Here is a 27,691-nt window from a genome sequence, read left to right on the forward strand (position 1 = left end):
CCCACCCCACCACCGTGGACCACCGGGAAAACCCGGAGCTGCGGATGTCAGGAGTTAGCGGGGATTCCGCGCGCGCGCTCGAGGGAAACCGCGCATGCGTTAAGAAGACACACGCCTGCGCACCGTGCGTAGGGCTTCCGGAGCGCGCGCCGGGCTCCTTGGACGCACGCGCGCCGGGTTTTTCCCTAGGGGCGGCCGCGAGCTCGGCGGCGGCGCGCGCGGGTGACGTAGGCGGTGCCGCGGGGACGACGGGACTCCGTCACGGGCCGGAGCGCCGGGGCGGGCGCTGAGGCGGGGCCGAACCCGGAAGTGGAGAGCGCCGGGGCGGGCGCGCCGGGAGCCGAGCTCGGCGGCCGGGAGCCAGCGGGGGAACCCTGGGGTCCCGGTAATGGGCGTGAGGGGCGTTCCCCCGGGGAAGCCGGGCGGGAAGGTGGGGGGCGGGCCCGGGCCGGCGAGCGCGGCGTTCGCCCGGCCGCGGCCTGGAGAGGCCGAGGCGCCGCCTTCGGAGCCGCGTCTCCCCGAGGAGCCGCCGCTCGGGCCGGGCGCCCCTCCAGGCCCGCCGCCCGCGTCGGGGCGTGGGGCCGAGGGGGCGCGCGGGGCCCCGCCGGTGCGCCCCGCCCGGCCCGGAAAGCGTGCGCACCGGGGGCCGCGGGGCCCTTATTGTCACCGTCCCAGCGCCCCCCCCCCCCCCCCGCTCGGCCGCGGCCCCCTCGGGCTGCGCGGGCCGTCCGTCCCTCCCCGCCCCGCCGGCCCGGAGCGTGGGTGCGCTCGCGGCTTCCTTTAAGATTATTCTTTTGTTGGCTGTCTTCCCCCCCCCCCCTCTCCACCCCCCTCCCCAAACCTGGCCCTCCTTTTTCTCCGCCCTAAAAAATAATAATAATCTGAGCCACGAATGGGTGCGAGCTGTGACTTTATCCGATCGAGAGGAGGGGATGCGTCGGCCAATGGGCTTTTGGTCCCTGCGGATGAGGGCTTGTCCCCGTGGAGTGGTTTTGATGTGATTCTCACTCCTTTGCAGACCATGAAACCGTCGGGCACGCCCCTCCAGAAGCCGTGGTCGAAGACAATCTAGCCTTCCTTTAGAAATCTCTTCCGACACTTAATGAAGTTTTCTCGTTCGGGGATTGCTGCACTGCAATGAAGAGGAGGAGAAAGGTTGCTTCCAGTCTTGACGAGAAGATCCATCTGGGCTATCATAAAGAGTCTCCAGAGGGAAATGTCACAGTGCAGTGTGACCAAGTGACCTGTCCTTACTCCTCAGAAAGACCAGCCCCCGAAGCTCTCCACCGTTACCAGGAACTTCCTCCCTCGCCAGATCAGAGAACTCTTCTGAGTTCTTTGCAGTATAATAAGAATTTGTTGAAGTATCTAAATGATGATAGGCAGAAGCAACCATCTTTCTGCGACTTACTTATCATAGTAGAAGGGAAGGAATTTAGTGCTCATAAAGTAGTGGTTGCTGTTGGCAGTAGTTATTTTCATGCTTGTTTGAGCAAAAATCCCAGCACTGATGTTGTCACCCTGGATCACGTAACACATTCAGTGTTTCGGCATTTGCTTGAGTTCCTTTACACATCAGAGTTTTTTGTGTACAAATACGAAATACCTCTTGTTTTAGAGGCTGCAAAGTTTTTGGACATTATTGATGCAGTTAAACTGCTAAATAATGAAAATGTTGCAGCTTTTCAGGCAGAACTAACGGAAAAGTCATCACCAGAAGAGACACTAAATGAATTAACGGGAAGACTGTCAAATAATCATCAGTGCAAATTCTGTAGTAGACATTTTTGTTATAAAAAGTCCTTAGAGAATCATTTGACTAAAGCTCATAGGTCCCTTTTGTTAGGGAAAAAACATGGGTTAAAAATGCTGGAGAGAAGTTTTTCTGCAAGAAGGTCCAAAAGGAATCGTAAATGTCCTGTGAAGTTTGATGACACAAGTGAGGATGAACCAGAAAGTGCGGATGGGTCAGACAATTTGAATCAAGAAAGCTTCGATAAGGAAAAGTCAGACAGAAACGATTCTGAGGATGCTGGAAGTGAATATAATGCTGAAGAAGATGAGCTAGAGGAGGAAATGTCGGATGAATACTCTGACATTGAAGAACAGAGTGACCGAGATAATGAGGCAGAAGAGGAACCCGAGGCAGGGGATTCTGTAGGAAACATTCACGAGGGGTTAACACCAGTAATCATTCAGAACAGTAACAAGAAAATATTGCAGTGTCCTAAGTGTGATAAGACATTTGACCGAATAGGTAAGGAAAGAAAGCTTGCTTTTTATCTCTTTTTACTTATGTTTCGTGGATGTTTTAAAGGGGATAACTAAAGTTAGACTTTGAAAGTAACCTTCAAAAAAACTATTAGAATGGAACATAATTTGGTTTTCAGTACACATTTATTGTTATTGTAAATTGGGATTCAGAAGTTCAGTGTTTTTATTACTATATTACTCTTTATTTACCCTTTTTCATTATTTTCTTTTGGTGCTCACACTGGGTCTTACATTCAGGGCCTGGTTGCTGTCCATATGCTTTTTTGCTCAAGGAGATATTCTTCCACTTGAGCCACAGCTACATTTTCTGCTTTTTAGTGGTTAATTGGAGATAAGAGTCTCATGAACTTCCCTGCCTGGCCTGGCTTCAAATCCTGAGTAGCTAGGATCACAGCCATGAGCCACCAGTATCCAGCTTATTCATCAGGCCCACAGGTAATAGATGATTAATATTGTATTTGGATGAAAGACACCTGAGTATAAATAGGTATATACAGTTTTGCTTCATATGTCATACATTTCAGAAGTAACACTAATTTTGAGTCATGAAAATCAGTAATTTGTGTTTTCCTTTTGCATGGCAACATAAGTTATAATATATTCATGTTTCCAATATTCAGAACCTTTTACAGTTGGAATGTTTTAGGTTTTGGATTAATGAGTAAATCACTCTTTTCCCTATTAGAAAAGAATACGTGGGAATGTCGTCTGCTCCCTGCAGTTTTGTCACTGCATATTTAAATTTGAGATGTTTAATATTTGCTAGTAAAATAATTTAGAGAAATGCCTTGTATATTGTGTATAAATTTTAATTACAATAACTAAGCTATTTACAGACATATATATTGAGGTTATGAAGCTGAAATATTTTACACATAATGATAAAAAACAATGTGTAATCTGATCTTCTTACACAGTTTAAATTCATCCCCATATGTGTTTTTCTGTTTATTACTTCTGTTATTGGTATACATTGAAATTAGTTTTATAAGGTGTAAATATACTATGGCATTAGAATAGCTTCAGTTTGCTTTTTTATAATGCCTTTTGCATGCATTCTCTGAGTCACAATACTTCGGACAATATTTCAAAAATTATTAATATTTTTTACTTTGAGACTTGGTACAGAGATGAGTAAAATAACTTACTGAGTAATTTAGGCAGTTGGAAGCGCTTATATATACAAGAAACTGGTTGGAATCAGGCTACTTAAGTACTATATTGTAAGAGCTGTCAACACATCTGTGAGGTACAGAGAAGAAAGCTTCTTTGGTACCTGGGAACATTTTATCTTCTCTGTACATCTCAGACTTTGTGCTCTTAGAACATGCTTCCTGTGTTCTGCTTTTATTGACCTAATTTGACTTGGAGATAAATGAGCAGGAGTCAGTTCACATGCACTAAAGATCAAGAGCATAGATCTCAAACTATCCCTTTGAGCACTAGACCTGTGATAGATTTTATGAGAGAAGATTTTGGGGAACATAGTAACATAGGGAAAACTAGTACATGGGGTCAATGTTAACTCTTAGGACATTCTGTAATAATACAGACCTGTTCATTTTACTTAACCTAGAAATTACTTTATCACAGGAGTACTTTGGAGTACTTCTTTTAATGTTCCAGGAAGCTGGAGTTTTAAGACAAATTGGGAGAACGCTGATGAACATTAAGGTTCTGACTTATTGCCAGAAAGGCAGTGAAATGCCTTTTCTTAGTTGTGGAAATCAGTAGTTCACATTGTAGGGTTATTTCTAACCAACCTTTTAAAACGCATTTTACAGTAAACTCCTTCACCTCTTCCCTTTATCCACATCAGGGCTTCTTATTTTTCACTAGTTTTTCTCATCTCCATTACATTAGTGTGTCTCTTTGTTGGATGTTTTGTCTCCTGTTTATCTCATCTTATAAAGATGAAAAATCATGAGCTAAAGTAATGTCAGACTGTCTGGGGTTTTTGAATCCGGGTCTTGGGTGAGAGTTATTTACTGTGTGTGCTTTTGTTTCTTCCTAAGTAAAACAAAATATGCTAATAGTTCCCTCCAGTGGAAGGATATGAGTAATACTAAATGACTATTCTAGGGAATCACTTAAAATACTACACAAAATTAATGTTTTCAAGAAATGTTTGCTGCTTTTTACTATTCATTAACCAGACATACTTTTTGAGTGTCCAATCTGCCACACTGCTGCTAAAGAAGTAAATGTTATAATCTCTGTCCTTACCCATCAAGGAACTCAGTTGAATACATGCAAAAAAAACAGTTGTGGTACAATATAAGTTATTTCCTCAGGTTGAATATAGAATCCTCAGGGAGATGGGAAATTTCACAGAGCAAGTCTTATTTGAGCTGAGTCTTGAAAATAGTTTCCAAGGACCATCATGCAGGAAGATAGTAAAAATGGCAGGTCAGGGTTGGCAAGTAATTGGCTTGCTTGTGTGCTATACATCATACTTTAGATTTTATCCAATGGAAATGGTTGAACAAAATTCACAAAGAAAATGATAGCCAGATTACAGTGGCTTCATTGTGGAGAAGGAAATTGGAAAGGGAAGAGAAAACCAAGTTGATAGGAGGAGCTATAGCAAAGGAGTAGACTGAAGACTACCCAAGATTGGGAGATTGCTGAGATTGGGGCCGGGAGTGGCACTTGAGTGAAGGTAGGCTAAATGTAGATGAAGTAGATGGGGGTAGGTGGAGTGAAAGAATATGTAGAAGAGATATCTTAAAAATGTCCTGGCTTATCTCAAAAACAGTTCAGTGGCTACCTTCCAGTTCTTCTCAAATCACAACGTATTCCTTTCAAGGCATTCGACTTTATTTTTAGAGAAAAGGTTTTTTTTTGTTCGTTTTTGTTGTTGTTATTTTGGTCGGTCGTGGGGCTTGAAATCTGGGCTTGGGTGCTATCCCTGTGCTCTTCAGCTCAAGGCGAGCACTCTACTGCTTGAGCCACAGCCCCACTTCCAGATTTCTAGTGGTTTATTGGAGATAAGAGTCTCACGGACTTTCCTGCCCGGGCTGGCTTTGAACCGAGATCCTTAAATCTCAGCCTCCTGGGTAGCTAGAATTACAGGCTTGAGCCACCAGTGCTCGGCTTAGAGAAGAGTTTTAACAATGATATAATTCTCTATTCTGAGGTTAAATATTTTAGTTATGTCTTCAGTGTGTGCTATGAATGGACTCAAGGCATAGTTTAAGGTTGGGCAATAAACCCCACATTAATATTTGAAAATAGTAATTTTTACGTGACCTGTATAAGGGAATTCATTCTGAAACACAAGTCAAATTTGTTCGTGTCTGTGAGCACCGCTCCTTGCCCCTTCCACTGCTACCTGCTTCTTCTGAGACCACAGGTTCTTTCTCCTGGTCTTGTTTAGAAATCCAAATCCATGGAAATAATAAATGCAAGTATGCACACATTTTGAATTAGTAACTTCTGAGATTCATAATTACCTAAGTTTCTCTATTTTCATTTGTCTCAGAATCTATTTAATAGAGTTTTTTAAAATATCAATAGGTTTGTCTAACATTGGCATTTCAGCTTAAATTCCTACTTTTTTTTTTTTGCTTAAGTCTTTTTATTTGTGCTGATCTGTAGGACAGTAAAAGTTGAACAGTAAAAATGCTTTTTTAATTTAACAGCTATTTTGATGGGTTTTTATCCAATGTAACTTAGTACATGTAACTTAGTTTTTATTTGTAAATGAAGGACTTTGACTTTAAGGAAAATACCAGTAGTTACTCAGCGAACATCTTTACAAGAAAAGTGTTTTTATAAGAAATAAGACATGGCACAAAGTTTTCTTCTACCTTGAGATCACTGTTCTGAGTACCTTAAGTTATTGTTTTCATTTAATTGGAAAGAAAATTGAAGTAATTTAACCATTAGGAGGTTGATAAATTCTCTTTCAATCCTAATAGGAAAGAATTAGAATTTCTCATCCACTTTGGTTATCTGTTGCTATGTAATAAACCACTTCACATTATGCTAAACATGCACAGTTAAACCCCAGTGAAAAATGGGCTTTGTAACTTTGTTAATCATTTAAAAATTATACTATGTCTATAATCCTGGCTACTTAGGAGGCTGAGATCTGAGGATTGATGATGTCAGCCTGGGAAGGAAAGTCTGTGAGACTCCATTTAACTACCAGAAAACCAGAAGTGGCGCTGTGGCTCAAAGTGTTAGCCTTGAGTGGAAATAGCTCAGGACAGTGCCCAGGCCCTGGATTTAAGCCCCATGACATTTTTTTTTTAATTAGACCATAAAATACTCTTGATTGGTGTATACTTTTATGGGTTTCTATTATTGGTGTAAGAAAATGCAATGTGAAAGCTTGAATAATCATGGAAAACTTTTCTTAAAATTTTATATATAGAGACCTCCGCACTTTGTTCTCCAGTATTAGATCTGATCTCTTGAACACAGTGAAAATCATGAGGGTATTTATGTGCACGTGAATATGGGAGTGTGTGCCCCAGCTGTGTATGAGGCCTGTGGGTTCTAGGCAGTGGCAGAGGGGAAGGCAAAATCCTTTCGCTGTTTCCAGAGTGTTAACACATATAATGTATTCATACATAAGGTATATCCAGATTTGAGTTTGAGATAAACCTACAGATCTACACTGATTGGTAATCCGTATGTTAATAATAATCGCTACGACTTACTAGTACTTACTTGTACTAGTACTAGTAACTAGTACTAGTCTTAAGTGTGTTATCAGCATAAGTTCATTTACTTCTTATAATCCCATAAAGCGATGGGATTTAGATATATAGATATATTTAGATATATAGAGAAAAGATTATTGGCTTAAGATCATTTAGGTGGTGCTCAAGTATTGTCTATGTTTCTGGCTACATGCTTGAAAAAAAAATACATAGGCCATTACCTACATAGTCAGTTTTTAAATACTTAGTAGGCTTTTCTCATGCTTTTTTTTTTGTCTTTGAATGACATCCTCATACCCTGATTTCCTTAGCTTATATGATAAACAGCATAATTAATGTCTGGATAACATTAATATTTGCTTAAATTTAGTAAGATATAAATATACCTAATAAGTTGGTGAATATTTTGTCAAGTAGACAAATTCCTCAGTGGCCTTGGAATTCTTGAGTTTTTTTTCTAATTGTCATGATAAAGGATTTATTCTAAGTGCATGACAGAAATATTAAATATTCATACTAGATTTAGCCCAAGGAAAATTTATTTATAAATGTATTTGCCAAACAAAGCAAAAGGCTAAGCTTTCAAGTGAAAATCATTCCTCAATGTTGTTAGGGTTTTTCTTATTTTTATTGTCTTTTGTTTAAAAGTACTCTCTATTGAAATTACTGTTTCAAGCTATATGCATAGTCAGGAAAGCATAATCTTAACTGAAACTTTACAGTGTGTTAGATATTGTTGTAAATGCTTCATGTATTATTCTAACAACAGTCCTACATGTAAATAGGATTATGAAGTTTCAGTCAGGAAAGGTTTGTGTCATCGATGTGTTCAATTCACCCAGCCCGTTATTTGAGAACCAGGATTTATATCCTGGCATATGCAAATTTGGCCTGTGTTTATCTGTGATGCTCTTCTGCTCTTGGAATGTAGACATTTGTGTTGTCAATAGTCTGAGAGAATTTTATTCTAAATAGAAATGATAAAATTAAACCAAAATGTATCTTTTAATTTTATATTGTTTTCTTTTTGAAAATTCTTCTTAGAGTTATTTTTATAAATTCTATTGGAAAGGCCTATAGTATCTATTCTGAATATATTTAGAAACATTCAGATTGTAATGCAAAGGTTTTACAGTATATAGAACGCTAAATGTTTATCAGTTACATCTTCTTTGTGCTTCATACTAAACTATTAAAGCCATTATGTACAGGTCTCAGGTTTGTCTGCCCATGCTGGCTTTAACCAGATCCTCGGATTTAAGCCTCCTGGCACCTAGCCAACCTGTTTTTGAGGGAAAGTTTTCTGTGAGCACTAAGCTCAAGACAGAAAATTGTTGAGGTTAATGTGAGTTAGAAATTAAGGTAAAGTTTTTCTTGCTTTTATGTGTTTGGTATGTGTATTCACTTTGCTAAATCACGCAATTTTATTCCGTGGTCAGATTTTAATGTCAGTAAATAAACTGAATTTAATTTTGCTTTCTCTCTTTCTCTAGGGAAATATGAAAGCCACACCCGTGTGCACACAGGTGAGAAGCCCTTTGAGTGTGATATCTGTCACCAGCGCTATTCTACCAAGTCTAACCTTACCGTCCACAGAAAGAAGCACAGTAATGAAACTGAGTTCCATAAGAAGGAGCACAAGTGCCCTTACTGTAACAAACTCCATGCCAGCAAGAAGACCTTAGCCAAGCATGTCAAGAGGCAAGTAGTGGCTCATTTCATATGTAATGCATTGTGCCTCCTAATGGGGATAGGTAGCAAAGAAGAATGTCTCTGGAATGCCTGTCTTCAGAAATACATCATTTTAGACCTCTAGATAATTTAGTTTTTTACATTTAAGTTTTTGTTTAGTGTGTAAACGTTTATAAAAATACATATATGTGCAATACTAAATTTTCTGAAATCTGGAATTTAAAAAAAAGTTACCTTGCAGAATATTATCTGTTGATAAAATACTTGTTGCAAATTGTTGCTAATTGGGCTCCTAACTGTGCTTAAATGTGATTAGAATAACTATTTCTGCATAGACACATTCACATCAAAATGATGTGGATATATTCTTAGCTGGTCTCTAGAATGTAAGTCCCTGGTTTTTCTTTTTGTTTTTGTTTTGAGACAGAGGTTTACTCTGCAGCCCAGGCTGGTCTTGAGTTCACACTTGTCGTCCCTCAGCTTCTTGAATGCTGGAGTTATAGTTGTCTGCCACCATGCCCAGCTAGTACTTGAATCTTGGAATCATTGTTGACAGATTCATATGGGATATTGACTTAATATTATCTTGTCCTAATCATTTTTTTCCTTTTCTCTGATAGATTTCATCCTGAAAATGCACAAGAATTTATTTCCATCAAGAAATCTAAGAGTGAAAGTTGGAAGTGTGATGTAAGAGTTTTTAATTTAAATTAGAAAGCCAAAGTGAATAAACATAATAATGTTACTTTGGGGGATGAAAATTAGGTTTTACAGAAACATACCTTAGTTTGTTTCACCTTTAGATTCAGTTATATAAAGTTACTCTTAATTTTTGGTGAAGGAGGCAGATTTAGGGGATAATTTATCTTACAGTGGGAGGAATTACAGAGACTTTATGAACATCTTTATTCTTCAAGCCACTAACTTATTTTTTCAGTATTTAGGTTAATATTGTTTTGTATTTAATATTCTCAATCACTGTATCTTCTTTATTCCAATAATTCAAAAGTTAGTATTTTATTTTATTTTTATTTTTGGGTCCGGTCGTGGGGCCTGAACTCTGGGCCTGGGCGCTGTCCCTCAGCTCTTCAGCTCAAGACTAGCACTCTACCACTTGAGCCACAGCGCCACTTCTGGCTTTTTTTTTCCTGCTTATGTGGCGCTGAGGAATCGAACCCAGGGCCTCATGCATACAAGGGAAGCGCTCTACCACTGAGCCACCTTCCCAGCCCCTATTTTATTTTTTTTAGTGCTGGGCATTGAACCCAGAGCTTCATGCTTGCTAGTCAGCTGCTCCACCACTTGAGCTATGACCCAGCCTTCTTGGTTTTATTTACTTAGTACCAGAATTTGCATTTCTTCTTTCCAGCCAGCCAGCTGTTTTTCTGGGACATTTTATTATTCCTAACCAAACATATGGCAACCATGATTTTTTACATATATATATATATATATATATATATATATATATATATATATATATATATATATATATTCCTGACATATAATTGGTTTGTGAATATACATTCCATGGATTAGGAAATTGCTATTTAGAACTGAGTAAGATTATTCTGTAGCTCTGAATGTAAGGAGTTGTAATTCAGCTGTCATCACCATTAATGTAATTCTTAAATTTTGCCATTGTTGTTCTGTTTTCTTGCAAATTACAATTTGATTATAATTTGGCAAGTTAACAATTTTTGTTGGGAGCAATTGATGTCTACTTGAATCCATATACTCATTTTTCGTCATTATAAATGTATACTTTCAGCTTATCTTACATTTTACATACATTTTTCACCTAGATTTGTAAGAAATCTTTTACTCGAAGACCACACTTGGAGGAACATATGATTCTCCATTCTCAAGACAAACCTTTCAAGTGTACCTACTGTGAAGAACATTTCAAATCTCGGTTTGCACGGTTGAAGCATCAGGAGAAGTTCCATCTGGGTAAGCAGATTATGTTTTCTTAAAGCAGTCATAGCAATTATTTATTCCATCATGCTGGAAAGTCTACCACTGTTAAACTATACTTTTAAAAGTTGTTAATATTTTCAAAGGTGTTTTACATTGCCAGAAATATTAAGAAGATACACATATTCCCATTTCACATCGCGCCTTCATTATGCATACTATCCCTGTTACTCATACCTCCCACCATATTGGACATTGGTGAAAATGGAAATATTCCCAGCTCTTCCTGATAAGGAATAAGATTGCTAGAATTATATGTGTGCTAGGTTTTTGAGGACCAATGTGTTTCATTCCTTTAGGTAAATAATCTAGTAGCCTAAAGGCCGTATTAGATGGTTCAAATATATTTTGATTGTAAGAAGCAGCTGTGTTGTCTCTTCAAAAGCAGCTGGACCTGTCTGCATTCCCTTTAGAAACGCAAGTCTCCACTTTATTTTTTACCAGTTCTTAGTCTTGAACTCAGGACCTAGGCACTGAGCTGCTTTTGCTCAAGGCTAGGACACTACCACTTGAGCCACAGCACCACTTTTCAGCTTTTTATGTGGTACTGAGGAATTGAATCCAGGGCTTCATACATGCCAGGCAAACACTCTAGCATTAACTATTCCCAGCCCTCCCACTAGCAGTGAATGAGAGCACCTATTTCCTGTCCTAACAGCCATCTAGTATTGTGGCCTTTATAATATTGTCTGATGGTATCACGTTTTGTAGTGCATTATATGTGGTAAGGCCCATCTTTTCATGTACTTAACTTGCCATTTATGTGTCTTTTGTTTGGTGTATTTTCTATCTAGACATTTTTTATAGTTCGGTTGTTGTTTTTTTTTTGCTGTTGAGTTTTGAAAATTCTTTGTATATTTTGGGTCTACTTAGAAGGAGAGCTGTAGCACAAGTGGTAGAGAACCAGCCTTGACCCTCAAAGGCTAAGGGGCAGTGTTCAAGCCCTGAGTTCAGTTACAGCCTATGCTGCTACCCTGTTTAGAGAGTTAGTATGAAGACCTGCCTAAGTATTAGTTTTAAGTTTGGTTTCATACATGAAAAGTTCATAGAGATTTCACTGCATACAAAATTGAATATCCAGTGTAGGAACAACCCTTTTCCCCCCAAAACTTAAGTTTTTTTCCTTTGAAGGACCATAAATAACTGAATCTTATGAGAAGACTTCATTTCTCTTTCTACCTAGCTGGAGCCTTCAACTAAGTACAGTAAATAATTTAGAAGTAGTTTTGCTAGTAGGAAACTTAGAAATTCACAGAAATTTAGTATGCAGTAGTTTTTACTTTGTTTTCATCTGAAAGTAGAATTTGGCCATTTCAATTTATGTCTTTTAGATGCCAACCCCTATACTTGGACTCTAGAGATGTGGCAGTGACTGTCACCTGCTTTGCTGGAATCAGAAATCTAGAAGGGAATAGAAAAGTAAATAATAGTAAATAATTATAGTGTATTCTGCCTCTGCTGCCACCAAGAGTGGTTTGCTTTTCTTGTGATACACCTATTAAACTTTTATCTTCAAACTCTAAATGCATGTCATTCTTTTTTAATTTTAGGTCCTTTTCCATGTGACATATGTGGCCGCCAGTTCAATGACACAGGGAATCTGAAACGTCATATTGAGTGTACTCATGGTGGGAAGAGAAAATGGACTTGTTTTATTTGTGGAAAATCAGTGAGAGAAAGGTGAAGAATGATCTGCAAAACCCAGAAAAGTTTAGTGCTTTTACATAGAATTAATTATGAGGATGGCTTACAGGGGGCTGAGTAACTCAAGATACAAAATACTTGATGTGCTTTTGGTTTAAAATGTCTAAAGAAGAAATTCTAAAACATAATATTTTTTTCCGAACACAGAACTACGTTGAAAGAGCATTTAAGAATCCACAGTGGAGAGAAGCCTCATCTTTGCAGTATTTGCGGGCAGAGCTTTCGTCATGGAAGCTCATACAGGTAAAAGCTGTTTCCCTTTGGGTTAAGTAAGATTAAATTACATTTCTTGTTTTAGTTCTATTATAATTGCTATGATTAATTAATTTTTTTTTGTGGTACTAGAAGCCATGCCTTCAGGTCTTTTGGTTTTAGCTGGCCTTGAACTTTCAATCTTCCCAGGTAGCTAACACGATAGCCGTGCACCACCAACCTGTCTTGCTCTAATTGTTGTTTCAATGAATACATTTCTTAGTCCATATGATACGTAAAGTTGTATGCAAACTTTACTAAATATATTTTTCCCTACAACATTTGATGTTATTTCCATTCTGTGTATGAGAATATTAAATGTTTATTCATTACCAAGTTTACTGAAGCATCTATGAAATTGTCATTATTTCAATATTTATTTGTCTTTGAATGAAAATTAAAACTGATGTTCCGAGCTTTTGGTGTTTTTCTTCATTCTTTACTTTTAGTTCTGGGTCAGTACCAGGACTTGAACTCAGGGCCTCCTGTCCTCATGTGGCTTTTTTTTTTTGTCAGTCACGGGGCTTGAACTCTGGGCCTGGGTGTTATCCCCCAGCTCTTCAGCTCAAGGCCAGCACTCTTCCACTTGAGCCACAGTGCCACTTCTGGTTTTCTGGTAGCTTATTGGAGATAAGTGTCTCACATATCTCCAGTCCTGTCCAGGCTGGCTTTGAACCACGATCCTCAGATCTCAGCCTCCTGAGTAGCTAGGTTTACAGGCATGAGCCACCAGCGCCTGGCTCTCACTTGGCTTTTTTATCTGAAGCTAGTGTGTGTGCTCTACCACTTGAGCCTTACCTCTTGTCCACCTCTTTCCCTTTTCCCTTTCCTCTTTCCTTTCCTCCTTTCTTCTTTTTCCTTTTCCTTTCCTGCCATGTCCTAACCCTTCTGTCCTTGTCAATTGAAGATAGAGTCCTGTGTACTTTTCTTCCTGGGCAACTTTGAAACTGCTATCCTCAAATCTCAGCCTCTTGAATAGAGAGGAGTAGAGAGGTGTGAGACACCAATGTCCAACTTCGTTATTCCTTCTTGTAGAAGTAAAAATCTGTAGCATAAAAATATGGTAAGATTAAGAACTCTGGAACTCTTAAATTTTTGAAAGTCTTTTCTGCATTGTTAGCTGTTTGTTTTTATGGTTGAATCTTCTACCATATATTCAGTTAATGAAAAGCTGATCTTCCTAAATAAATGGGTAATTTATTATGAACAGTGTCTGTGAGTTTTTTATTACTGCTCTCTAGAATTGTAACTTTGGGCTTTAATATTTATGCTTCCATTTGTTGACTGTTTTAGTTTAAACAGACTATTTAAACTCTTAACTTTAGATGTAGTCTAGTTCTAGTGACTGTTTGCTCATTTTGGTTATTGCAGAATAGCATTTGTTTTGGCAACTTGAATATTCAAACTTGTGCATTTCTGGAATTTGACCCTTCTGATAATTTAACAATCCCAGGCCTTTGGCAGAGTTAGTGAAGCAGATTTAAGACCTAAGATTTATATTGGAAGACCTCTACTCCAGAAATGATTTGAGCATGTGCAAATGTGACTATTCTTTTCTGAGAGGTGGCTGGGAATACTGGGCTCAGCTGGTGAGAAATGAGAAATGCCTTGGAAGTCACAGATACAAAGCAAACATGGGGTGGTTGAATAAAGAGCAGTTTTCAGTACCTCCTCATTATCACGCATGTTCCTTCTGCATCATCAGTTTAATGGTCTCCAGTGTCTTTCTTTATAGACTTCACTTACGAGTACATCATGATGATAAAAGATATGAGTGTGATGAATGCGGAAAGACATTCATTCGTCATGACCACCTTACAAAGCACAAAAAAATACATTCAGGTAATGATGCTTTATGATTCCATTTCCACAATGATTATAAAGTACCCTTTGAGAATACAGTACCTCATCCTGTTTACATTTGCTGTTTTAATAATTTGCTATGTAAATCACCCCTTTGTAATTCTGGCTCTAAAAGCTTTTCTGAAAAAGCATCTCAAAGGGGAATTCTGTAACACGTTTGCTGAATTTTGAGTGTTATCTATGACGGTGAAGATTTTGAAGTTGTAACTTCTAAGCAAAGTCTCAAATTTGCAATTTCTCTATGACATTGATGTGTGCAGGAATTGTTACTGACACTTTCTTAAAGAAGGAAACCTTGATCTCATTTTGACTAAATTTGACAAAAAGTGAAATTTTGGTCTTCTAAAGGCACATGTCTGTAACTGGGTGCTACGAGTGTCTGTTACAGTGAGTTTTGCAATCTTAGGCATGGAAAAAAGCTCCATAATTATCCTGCTTAATTTCAAATCTTCATATAGTATTCATAATCTTTATATTCTGGGAATTTCTCCCATGTTTTCCTCTCAGATTGATGTTCAATCTGATGGCTGAGAGAGCCATCTAGGAGGCAAGCACAGTGCAGGCAGGGCAGGGCCCTCTCTCTGCACACGCTCAGTAGAACAGGTGACTATGAAGATTGTCAGCATAGATTCAAATACACAGGGATGCTGATCCCTTCTGTACATAATCTCAGTGAGGTCACTGAAGAGATCTTAAAGGTTTAATGGTTTTTTGTTGAATTTATATATTTTTATTCCTAGGATTATTCTCCTAAATTGAGAGGAATTCTAGAAGTCATGTGCATTAATTGCACCTGGTTACCAAGACAGATTTTTCTCTGGGTGTGTTTTGGGGTTTGGAACCTCATTCTCTTGTTTTTGCTTTTTCACTCAAGGCTGGTGCTCTACCATTTGAGCCACACCCCCACACCCGATTTTTTGGCTGGCTTTATATTAGGATCCTCAGATCTCAGCCTCCTGAGTAGCTAGGATCACAGGTGTGAGTCATCAGTTCTCAATAAACACACAGATTTTTAAAGACTAAACTCTTGTAACTAAATGTAAGAATATAATCTTCTACTAGAAATTTCATTTTGGTTCAAAAAAATGTAAGAAATCCTTCATTTACAAATGAAGTACAAGGATCATTTTCAAATGTTTAAGGCCTTTTATAAACAGTTTTTATAAAGATCTTATAGATAGATTTTATAAAGATAGTTTTTATAAACAGAAAGATAGAATACAAAAACATAAAGGTTTTTGTATTCAGGCATATACTCCTAAAAGAATATTCGGGAATATTTGACTCACTTTTTCTTGAACTCAGACCTTTTGAAAGGTAAGGTTTGAAGTCTACAGCCATAGGCTACTGATTTGTTTTTTTCTCCATGTGGGAAAAAAGGATACACCCATGAGATCAACCTAAGATTCTTTGAGGAAACATATTTGAGTAAGAAATACAAAGGAAATAACCAAATCTTACCTGCTCTTTCCACCATGTCCTCTTATTGTTTGGTCTTTATTTCTGGAGAAAAGCAAAACTAAACTAAAATGCAAATGCATATTCCGATTAAGGTATCTGGGTCTTTATTTCTAGGTGAAAAGGCTCACCAGTGTGAAGAGTGTGGAAAATGCTTTGGTCGTAGAGATCATCTTACTGTTCATTACAAAAGTGTGCACCTTGGAGAGAAAGTGTGGCAAAAGTGAGTGAGCATATACACCTCATTGTCAGTGCCAAACTAGCTGAGTCCTGCTTCAAGAAAAGTTAAATCTGTTTTGTTTATTTTGTGTAATTGGGGATAGGCTAGCTGGCTCTTTTTCTTCAGTTTACTTAGCTTCTCTACAGTCCTAAATGCATTGAACAAAGTAGATTTTTTTCCCCCTATTCCTTTCCTGTTTACTCTCAATTCTAAGGCCAGGAGGTTAGACATTGACAAGCGCTAGTTGTATCACAAGTATCTTGGTCCTCACAAATTTTGAATTTGAGATTAACTTGAAAATACTTCCTAGGTACCCAACTGTGCTGTTTACTGAGTCTAACTTGGGGCAGCCTGTGGGATTTGTTTTCTTTCTGTTTTTGTTTTTGTTTTTTTCAGTACTCAAGTTTGAACTCAGGGCCTTGTGTTAGGCAAGACAAGCCTTCTAGGACCCCTTAGCCTTTTTGCTTTACTTTATCTGATAGGGTCTTGTGCTTTTGCCTGAGCTGTCTTAGGATCTTAATAATTCTACCTTCTCTTAAGTAGCTTAGATTGCACGTGTTGATCACCATGCCTGGCCCCAGCGTCAGTTTTTTGATGTATACAGGTTTTGAGATTGCTGCAGTTTCTCTTTAATTTCTTTTATTCAGTTGTCATTCAATCTTTTTAGTGTGTAGTTCTGAGTTATGTACACATCAAAACCATCAAAATATAGAATAATTCCATCATCACAAAATTTCTGCTGTTCCTTTGCAGCCAGTCACTCCTTTTCCCTCTAGCCAACCATGGATCTATTTTACTTCTTAGAATTTTTCCTGCATATATTTAATAGCTGAATAAAACAAAAATGGGTAATTCAAAGCAGTTTTCAACTTTAAGATCTTCTTTATAGACTTATTTGTAAGGAAGAACCAATATTTAAATAGTGTCTGTGTTTCTTCAGACTGCCATGCTTTCTGATGAATGCAGTTGCTAATGGTTTTCTGTTTATCTTTATTTTTGTCAGTATGGGGCTTCACACTCTCTCTGACTTTGCTTGCTCATGGCTGGTGCTCTACCATTTCAGTCATGTCTCTAATCCAGGATTTTGCTGATTAATTAAATCCTGGACTGTTATGCTTGTGCTAGCTTCAAGTCATAATCTTCCGTATCTCAGCCTTCTGGGCAGCTAGGATTATAGGTGTGAGCCCCAGTCCTGCTAAACACCATTTGTTTTTCAAATCACCCTTGGTGTCGATACATAATTACATGTACAGTTATAAAATTACAACTGATTTTCATTGCTATTTCTTGACATTATATGGAAAGAACTCAAACTTACCTATTTTCTAGATATAAAGCAACATTTCATCAATGTGATGTTTGTAAGAAAATTTTTAAAGGAAAATCAAGCCTGGAAATGCATTTTCGGACACATTCAGGTAAAACTTAAAGAATAGATTACATATGAAGCCCATTATTTATGTATAACTGCTTTACTTTATATTCAGTTTGTATTTTTGCAAGCTGCTGTTCTGGAAGGGAAAAATTGATTTCATAAATGTCACAGTGAGAGATAACTGCATTTGGGCAACTTAAATACTGATGAAGTGCCATTGCTAAAATCAAGATTGTACTCTTCCAAGCTGAGGGACAGTGCCCAGGCCCAGAGTTCAGACCTCACGACCCGACACATCACACACACACACACATCACACACACACACACACACACAAGATTGTACTCTTCCAGAAGAAAAGGCTGTAACTTAATAGTACATACATGGGAGTATAAAACTGAAAAAACTATGTTATAAATACCAGTTATAAATGAAAACTTTTTTTAGAACTGCCACTTGAAAGAGTCAGTAAATTTAAGGGAAGTTAATATGAGACTATTAGTGATTTAAATGTATAGAACTATTCTAAAGGAACCATACAGTACTGCTAGCAAAATTGTATTAATGTTATTGAAAATCTGGATTTATGGTAATTTATTTGTGGCCTGTGACAACATAGAACTGTATTTCATAGTTCATTGGAATTAGAGACCAGCTTCTTTGCCCTTTGAGAATTGAGAAAGTGAGCTCTATTTATAACAACATGAAATGAGAGGGAGAAATAATATCAAGTGCAGGTCAGCTAACATTTACAAAGGCTGAGATGATACACAGTGGGCTAAGGCAGATCAGATTGTCCATTGTAGACACTCACCTCGGCTGCCATAGCACAAGACCAGCCTCAGACACTGCACAAAGTAATGTGGCTTGTCTACAAAACTGCAGAAACAGGCAAGGGAGCTGCATTTGGTTTACACCCTGTAGTTTTCCAGCTCCTAAAATGACCAGCAGGGTTGCTAAGCAGGACATGACACCATTTTTCTGCCCCAAGATCTGATGGCCATGTTCCTTAGTCTAGCTCTGAAATTTATAGATCCACAAACTCAATTTTTTTATGTGTATAAGAAGTACATGTATTTTACAACCACTGCAAATATTTCTTCCCCACTTGTCATTATTTTAAAGTGAGGTACATGTTGCTTTGTTTACATTTTTGGTAGTATACAAATAGAAATACTTGAGAATGATATCCTTGTCTTATCTCAAAATGAAACAAAAAGCTTTCAATAATTTGCATGCAAGCATGGAATTTTATCATATTTTCTGCATTTATTGAGGTGATCATATATTTATATGCATATGTGTATATATATGGATATATATATATCCATATATCTATATATGTATATATCCATATATATACACATACACACATGTAGAAGGGTAGTTTTTGTTGTTAGTACTGAGGTTTGAACTCAGCTTTGCTCAGCTTGCTTGTACTTCTGACAATCTACCACTTGAGCCTCCCTGCAGCCTTGCTTTTTGCTAGTTATTTTAGAGCTGGAGTCTTGCAGCTTTTCTAACCAGGCTGCCTTCAGACAGATCCTACATATTCCTGAGTAGGTGGGATTACAAGCATGATCTACAGGTACCCAGCCATATTTTAAATTTTTTATTAATGTGGTAAATTCCATTGATGTCTCAACATTAAAGCTTGTATTTCCAGAATAAATCCAGATTGATTCCTAGTGTCTTATCCCATTCATCCTGTCATGTTCTGACAATCCCGGAGATTCGATCTTCTGCAAGGTCTAACCTACTGTCAAGACTTTCTACTTTGTTTTTTATTTCCTTTCCTTCTAATTGGTCAGATTTGATAGCTTCAATTTCTTTGTTGAAGCTTTGTTTTAGATCTTGTGTGGGTTTTTTTTTACCTCCTTGACTTGGTTTTCAGTGTTCCTTATTCTTTCCCTTCATGAACATTTCTTATTTTGACTTCAGACTGGAGATAAGTATTAATACTTCTCATTCTGATCCAAACACCTAGGTTAATCAAGAGTTACTGTTTTGGTGTTTATCTTCCATGAGTGGAAGGAAGTCAACTACTTTGTCAGTTATGGGGCTTGAACTCAGGACCTGGGTGCTGTCCTTGAGCTCTTTTGCTCAAGGCTAGCGTTCTAGAGCCATAATGCCACTTCTAGTTTCCTGATAGTTAATTGGAGATAAATGTCTCATGGGGACTTTTAGCCCAGGTTTGCTTCCAACCATGATCCTCAGATCTCAGCCTGCTGAGTAGCAAGGATTACAGGTATGAGCCACCTCACCAGTAACTGTTTAATTTTTAACTAACCTTTGTATGGTATAGTGAAATAAAGTAAGCAATAATAATGATAGCTAAGACTTATCACACACATATCAGGTGTCAATGTAGTACGAAATACTTCACTTTCTCATTTAAACACTATGGTTGCTGAGCCAGGCACTGATAGTTCACACCTGTAGTCCTAGCTACTCTGGAGGCTGAGATCTGAGGATCACGGTTCAGAGCCAGCTGGGGCAGGGACCTCTCTGAGACTTTATTTATTTATTTGCCAGTCCTGGGGCTTGAACTCAGGGCCTGGGCATTGACCTTGAACCTCACTTTGTGCTCAAGGCTAGTGCTCTACCACTTGAGCCACAGCGCCACTTATCTAGCTTTGAGTAGTTTATTGGAGAGTCTCATGGACTTTTCTTTTTTTTTTTTTTTTTTTGGGGTCTGGTCATGGGGCCTGAACTCTGGGCTTGGGCGCTTCCCTCAGCTCTTCAGCTCAAGGCTAGCGCTCTACCACTTGAGCCACAGCACCACTTCCGGCTTTTTTTTCTTTTTGCTTATGTGGTGCTGAGGAATCGAACCCAGGGCCTCTGGCATGCAAGGCATGCACTCTACCACTGAGCCACCTTCCCAGCCCCTCATGGACTTTTCTGTCTAGCCTGGCTTTGAACTGCTTCAGTTGCAGACATGGGCCACCTGTGCCCAGCTTATGAGACTTATCTCCAATAAACTACCAAAAAAAAGTTGGAAGCAGAGCTGAGGCTCAAGTGGTAGAATACTAGCCTTGACCAAAAGAAGCTCAGGAACATCCCAGGACCTGAGTTCAAGCCGCAGGACCTGGACACATACAAACAAAAAAATCCCAAAACCTATTGTTGGATGTTCCAGACTGGTAAATTAGGCTTAGAAGCCCAAGCTGGTTAATAAAAGGTATACCTAGAATTAAACTGACATCTTTTTAATACTAAATTTATTCTCTTTATAAGTTTACTGTCTCCATTTTGTGATAGCATAAGATGTTTTCCTCTTAACACATTTGCATATGGAAAGTTTGCTGCTTAAATTAACAAGTGGGCATATTTTACATTTAATTTCATTTTTGTTCATATAGGTGAAAAACCATACAAGTGTCAAATTTGCAATCAGTCTTTTAGAATTAAGAAAACTTTAACCAAACACCTGGTAATTCATTCTGATGCCCGGCCTTTCAATTGTCAGCACTGTAATGCAACATTTAAGCGGAAAGACAAGCTGAAATACCACATTGACCATGTTCATGGGATAAAATCCCCTGATGATCCACTCAGTACTTCTGAAGAAAAACTTGTGTCCTTGCCCGTAGAATACTCATCCGATGATAAAATCTTTCAAACAGAAACCAAACAATATCTAGACCAACCCAAAGTTTATCAATCAGAAGCCAAGACTTTGTTACAGAATGTGTCTGCTGAAGTGTGTGTTCCAGTTACCTTGGTGCCGGTGCAGATGCCTGACACTCCCAGTGGCCTGGTGCAGCATACAACCACACTTCCGCCAGCCTCCCATGAGGTCCTGCCACCTCAGCCACAATCCACTGATTACCCACGTGCAGCTGACTTAGCTTTTCTGGAAAAGTACACGCTGACTCCTCAACCTGCAAATATAGTTCATCCCGTCCGGCCTGAACAAATGCTTGATCCTAGAGAGCAGTCTTACCTTGGAACATTACTGGGCCTTGATAATGCAACTGCTGTTCAGAACATCTCCAGTGGTGATCATCACTCATGAGTGAACATTCCTCAGACTCCTGAGGGCTACATGGAACGGTAGCCAAAGCTGGTGGCTTTTAAGTTTGTGAGCTGCTGTTTTCACTTTCTCTAATTTCTCAAGTCCTCAGTTTCACCTCCAGAAAACCATGTCTCTGTTGACTGAACATGATGCTATTTGGACACATTTTGGCATAGCATTTGACGTAAACTTTTTTGTATTTTCAAAGATTATTTAGTGATAATTTTAATGGATTCTAAAACTTTGCAGAATTTTTAGTTGCTAATATTATGGGGACAATTTTTTTTAATCAGTCCAGATTTTTATTCTTTAGTCTCATTATTCTTTTCTCCCTTCCTCTTCTTACAAACAAGTTTAAGGACTTGTAGCCTTTAAAAGGAAGTTGATAATCATAATTCTTTCTTACCGTAAGATTCATTATTACTTTATCCAAATTTTTTAAATTGAAATTAAGGTTTTGAATAGATGAGAAAATCTTGGATGTCTCTGTTTGTCTTTGTGTATCATTAATTGGATTTCTGACATGCCAAGTCAAAAAATCTAATTAATGTATGTTAAGTGAATTTTAATATTGAAATGATTATCCAGATAATCTGGTTTCGTGTATATTCCAGTTATTATGAATAACAAGTGCAAACATAGTTCTAATCATTAAATTACAAGTTAAAAATATGTGCGGTTTTAACAAGATATCTTCAAGGTAAGTTCATCTTTGTCATTATCTCAGAAACATTAGCAATATCACAGCATCTATCTCCCTGTCATCAAGGAAGGGATAGTTACTAACTTATGATTCTATTTTGCATTTCATTTACTTTGGCTAACTGAAATTAGAAGACAGAATCTAGAAATTTCATGTATAATTGTCAGAAAAGACACTGAACTTAATGTTGTTTTAATTGAATGGAACTTCTTGTGTACAGATTTTCATACAATCCAGATCTTTATTTTTTGCTGTCATATAAGCCCAATGTCTGTAATTATCCTTGTTTCTTATTTTTGTATGAGACAAGTTGGGGACTTAGTGAATGGGATTAAGTAGTTACAGTAAAACCTCACTGTTTAAGTTTAATTGAGGAAAAACTCGAAATTATAAAATGTCTTTAAAGATGTGCACTTTCCATTTTTTCAAGTCAATTTAAACTAGGATCTTGTTTTCCTAGTGGAATTGCTTAAGAGTTAGATTAGGCAGGGTGCAGGGTCGATTTATTGTTAACATGACATTTGTATGTAAACTACTGGAAAAATAGCAGTTTTAAAAGTTTTCTAATTCAGTTTTGTTTACACTCCTAATTGCTTTAAGCACTTTGTGTGTGTGTGTGCATGTGTGTGTGTGTGTGTGTGTGTATGTGTGTGTAAGCTGTAAAGTCTGGCCTGGCCCATGTGAAAAAAAAAATCACAAAGTAATAAGTTGTTAGTGAATAAAATTTTAACCAGTTAGCAGTGGAGGAAATGGTTTGCTGAAGCACTTAAGAAGAAATGAAGGTACTTTTTAAGAACATTTGCCGTATTTGTGATGATTACACGAAATAATAGTGTGGGTAACTGAGGCCGTTAACCAAAGTAGTTATTATAAATAATAAAACCAACCTGAGTTTTGCCTCATTATTAAGGTTTGGTTGTAATTATCTTAGGACCAGTAGTTGTTATTTTTTTAAAGCATTCTTATTTACTTTATGTGGAAATGGTATATTTGGGTACTTACACAATTGAGCTTGACTATAAGGTACTGTAAGTCTTATTGGTCTTTCAAATTGACTGTTGTGATCTTTGTCATAAAGACTGGCAAGATTATAGTAAGACAAAATCTTACACTACGATGAAAACAGAGCTTATCTAAAAATATATTCTGCTTTATGTGTAAGCTAATGTAAAAACTTCAGACTTATAATAAGGCAAATGGTATGTCTGTGTGTATATATGGCATAGTGTATATTTGGTGGCAAGAAAAGAGGATTTGCATTTTCACATTGAAAAGAATACTTGGCTTTTGGAAGGTATTTAGGATTCTTTTATTAATGATGTTCTAATGCTTTAAATATATGATGTAACTTTAGCGCTGGATTTGCATAAAACTTTTCTGGAATATAGCTCTGAAGTAAAGTGAATAGTTGGGTTTTGTTCTTACTATAGATAACTTGAACTTGAATAGTGGTTTACTGTTGTCTAAATACATTCACATACCTTCTCACTGGACCCTTGTAATCCACTCCAAAATGGAAGCGATGTGATGCGTTTCTCTTTGGAGAAAGAGATTCTGAGGCTAGGAAGAAAGAAGTGGTGTGGCCGCCGGTGGGCCAGTGCCTGGTGGGCGACTGGCAGGTGATGGGAAGGCAGTGCTGATAGATGCTCATTGTGCTCAGGCACTCCATTCTCCTCCGAGGAAGGCTGTCGAATTCTCACATAGAAACAGCAAACAAAAAGCCCACAAGGAAACAGACTTGCTGCCTTTAATTTCCAAAAACAGAAAAAAAAAATTACTTGGGACAAATCTTCATGGAGTTGGGCAAAACTGAATGTATATAAAATTTTGAAGTTGGCATAGAAAGTATAAAATGAGGCCTACTCTTCTAGTTCACCTTTCTGTAACTCTAAAATCTCTTTATTTTGTAACTAAAACATTGAGTCTCACAACTAAGTTTAGCCTCAGTGAGAATTTTTTTATTTTGTGAGTATAATTTATTGTTTTAAATTAATATTTAGCAGATAGCAGTTAGCACTTAATATGTAAATTGAATAATTTATCAAGTGCAGAACTCTATTAACCTGATCAGTTTTGACTTAAATGCACCAAAGATTTTTAGTAGGTATTAAATAGTTTTTAAGAATTTACATTCTTGGTGTTTGAATAAATATTTGTCCAAAGAAGCACAGCTGAAGTCTTAGGATAATGGATTTTTTTTAAGAAAAAAAATACCATTAAGTCTGAATACTGAGATTAAGTATTAAATGTTTGTGTTTATATGTGTAAAACTAAGAGCAGAAGAAAATACTCTGGGAATAGTCGTACTGATAAACCAATTACAAGTACAAACAGTTTTCCTCAGTTTTAATTGAATGTTGTTTTCAGTGAACACTATCATATGCTGAATAATAAGCTTATTTTTACACTACATTATCAAAATAATTTTTGCCTTAGTTTTTTTTTTTGAAGATCAAGTTGAAGTTATTTTTATAAGAAACCTCCACCTGTTTTTCTTTGTTGTTGTTTTTTGTAGCTATTCTAAAATAATACTTAAATTTAGGGTTAGCTCCTTATATCAGCAGGATACCTATAATCAACAACTGTAGAGGTGGTAGATTTCTCATATATTTAAGTGATTTAGAAATTCATGATGAGAGAAAAAAAAGGAGTAAAAAAATATGGTTTTAAACTGGTGCTTTGTAAGTGACTACATCATAAGTGATGGTAGGTCATGAATAAGTACACTAACAATTTTCTCCAAACCTTAAGAAGTGTCAATCATCCTTACAGAGTGACTGAGAAGTGTTAAGGGCTAATAAATGAATATTCTTTGTTGCTTTCTGCTATAATTGGCTTTAAACACTAAGTAGACAGCTATGCATATAGCTTGAATTATCACATCACTTTTAATTTATTATGAAGAGTTACATTTTTAACCTTTCATCTTTACATCTTTCTGGACTAAATACTTTGTGCCTTTTCAAAGTGTAGTGATTGCTTCCAGTTGATTCTGCTGATTAGATTGTATAGGTTAATGATTGATTTGTTTGGTTTTGTTAGGGGTCTTCTGTTTGTGCTGCCTGCTGGTTGGGCAATGATTTTTTTCTTTTTTAGGTTGCTTTATGTTTATGTAGGAAAATTGACATTAAGTACATGTGAACATTTATTTTTGTGATTTTCCTATCTTTTTTAAGTCTGTATAGTGAAGCCACTCCTGGGACTGTCTCTAGCTAGACACTAGACACTTAATTGGAAGAACCTGAAAAATCAAATGAGTAGCCCCATCACCTCAGTCTTTCTCTCTCTCTCTCTCTCTCTCTCTCTCTCTCTCTCTCTCTCTCTCTGTCTGTCCCTCTCTCATTCTCTTTTCAGCCAATTGTCATCACTCCCCCTCCGTGCAGGTGAGCAAGACTTCTTGTGTCAGTTTGCTTAATCCTCCGCAGGGGTGCTAGTTTGAGAAGTTTCTCATTAGGGGAGGCAACCTCTTAACACATATGTAAATTGAGTTAATGAACTCAGGAAAAATTAGGACTTTTAAACAAAGTTATCTCCGGATATTCTAAGATTTAGTGCCAAATTTTAGATGACCGAAATGTATTTTTTAATAAGGGACAAATAGCATTTCAGAAAACTTTTTAAGTAGTAGTATGGCAAATGGTACTTGCTGTTTGTGTCAATAGTGGATAATGTGGGAATAATTTTCTAAACCATTTCTGGGAACTAGACAATTCTTGTATAGAGCCTACCCTTTTCTTTCATACATTTTCCTCAGCACAGCTGGTAGTTTTTTTTGGTTTTTTTTTTAAGGGAAGGTCCTCCTTTGTTTCCTGTTATTTTTACTTAGGATACTTTTCTCTGAGAATAGTGGCATGTGTTCTGTTCTCTCTTTGGAAGTAACAATAACAAAGAAGTAATACTATGAGAGATTTTTGGTAGAGAATGTGTGTACCTTTTCCTCCTTTTTCATTTTTCAACTCTTTGGATATTGATCTTATATATCTGTGACTTAATCCCAAAAGAATTTAAATTCAATCTCTGCAGTTGTTTAGATACAGAGAAATTAGGAATTTTATCCAGATCATAGAGGTTATATGAAGAAGAAAATGACCTTATATTTTTCAAATTCTTAGATAAGGAAAGGTAATTTCAGTGTTTGCATTACTGCCAGAGATTCTAAAACATTACCTTGAAGATCACAAATGCGCCATTGTATAGCTGTACCTCTGATATTCCTGCTTGCAGAAAGTCTTGACAGTGTACTGTGGTATAATGACACTTTTTTTTATTGCTTCCAACAACCAGACTCTTCTGATCCTAGAAATAAAATTGTACTACAGTTGATGGGTGTAGCTGCCACACGAGAATGCGGAAGCTGGAATCTGGGTGTTTAGCTGCTCTGCCTTGTGTAGTAACTGTTCTAATGGAGAGTTACGATGTACATTGATTACAAATGCTTTTGAACTTGTTTTCAGCCTCACATCATAACTTTTTGTTTTTAATAAAGGACACTTGAAAGCAATTACAAAAGAAAATCTAAAATATCAAAAAGTCATTGTCAACTGTGTGTGAAGTATCTTGTGAGTTTTAATACATAATTTGTCTCATATTCCTTATGGATAAATGTCTATAGAAAAAAGGTAGTTATTTGTGAAGAATAGGAAGTGTCTTGTACATTGAATTAGTTCTTTGTGTTATTTTGATATTTAAAATAAATAGTCATTTGGTCCTAATAAAGTGTGTCTCAAGTTGTATTGAGTTACTTCTTTACCACATGGGAACAGAATGTTCCGCAAACTTCTCTGTAAAATTTAAGTACAAAAAAAATTGAACAAATGAAAAGCCAAGTATCGTGTGTGTGTGTGTGTGTGTGTGTGTGTGTGTGTGTGTGTGTGTGTGTGTGTGTCTGGGTATTATGTGTAAGCTCTTGGGGGAAATTTAAAAACATTTTTTATAAAGCACATGTTACTTTAAAAAGTGTGTGTTTGAATATAAATTTAAATATTAAAGATAACTTTTTTGTTTTTTGGTTCCCAGCCTGTGGCTTGAACTCAGGCCTAGGCGCTGTCCCCTGAGCTTTTGTGTTCAAGGCTAGTGCTCTACTACTTAAGCCACAGCTCTACTTCTAGCTCTTTTAGAAGTTTAGTAAATGTAAGAGAGTCTTACAGGCTTGCCTGCCTGGCTCTCTTAAACCATGATCCTCAGATCTCAGCCCCCTGAGTAGCTAGGATTACTGGTGAGCCACTGGTGCTTGGCTTACTATTTTTCTTGAAGAAATCAGAGATCTGCTGGTTATTTTCAGATCTGTGCATTCTGGTTGTGGAAGAAATGATCACTAGTGTTAAGGCATAAATGGTGTTCAGTTGGACTGTGCACAAGTCTTGTTATGTCTCCACCTTGTCCACAACAGAGCTTTCTGCAGACAATTGCTATTAAGGAGCTGTTTCCATGTGTTATAAGACCAGAAAACTGACCAGAAGCCCATTTCTGCAGAATGTATACT

At 37.5% G+C, this 27,691-nt stretch overlaps 1 protein-coding gene across 2 annotated transcripts; it reads left to right on the forward strand.

Moving 5' to 3' along the window:
• Positions 1-316: 316 nt before the first annotated feature.
• Positions 317-26,938, forward strand: Zbtb41 (zinc finger and BTB domain containing 41). Of its 2 annotated transcripts, none has more exons than XM_042701210.1 (11): positions 317-385; positions 1,019-2,257; positions 8,441-8,648; positions 9,260-9,329; positions 10,445-10,592; positions 12,167-12,296; positions 12,468-12,563; positions 14,293-14,414; positions 16,011-16,116; positions 17,443-17,531; positions 20,851-26,938. In XM_042701210.1, exons 2-11 carry the CDS (start codon positions 1,138-1,140, stop codon positions 21,504-21,506), a joined length of 2,745 nt encoding a protein of 914 aa, XP_042557144.1. In that variant the 5' UTR covers positions 317-385; positions 1,019-1,137; the 3' UTR covers positions 21,507-26,938. The 2 variants fall into 2 exon arrangements, with proteins under 2 accessions (XP_042557144.1, XP_042557145.1); XM_042701211.1 differs by having other exon boundaries at positions 14,308-14,414.
• Positions 26,939-27,691: the final 753 nt, after the last annotated feature.

The sequence above is a fragment of the Dipodomys spectabilis genome, unplaced genomic scaffold, assembly GCF_019054845.1.
Source record: "Dipodomys spectabilis isolate Male_0828 unplaced genomic scaffold, ASM1905484v1 ptg000288l, whole genome shotgun sequence".
NCBI classification, from domain to species: Eukaryota; Metazoa; Chordata; class Mammalia; order Rodentia; family Heteromyidae; genus Dipodomys; species Dipodomys spectabilis.

Bases quoted from the DNA above. Each gene is read 5' to 3' on its own strand.
- Zbtb41 (XM_042701210.1), top strand. From the start codon at position 1,138: ATGAAGAGGAGGAGAAAGGTTGCTTCCAGTCTTGACGAGAAGATCCAT. The intron at 10,593-12,166 runs GTAAGCAGATTA...TTTTAATTTTAG, and splicing joins TCAGGAGAAGTTCCATCTGG to GTCCTTTTCCATGTGACATA. The intron at 12,297-12,467 runs GTGAAGAATGAT...TTCCGAACACAG, and splicing joins GGAAAATCAGTGAGAGAAAG to AACTACGTTGAAAGAGCATT.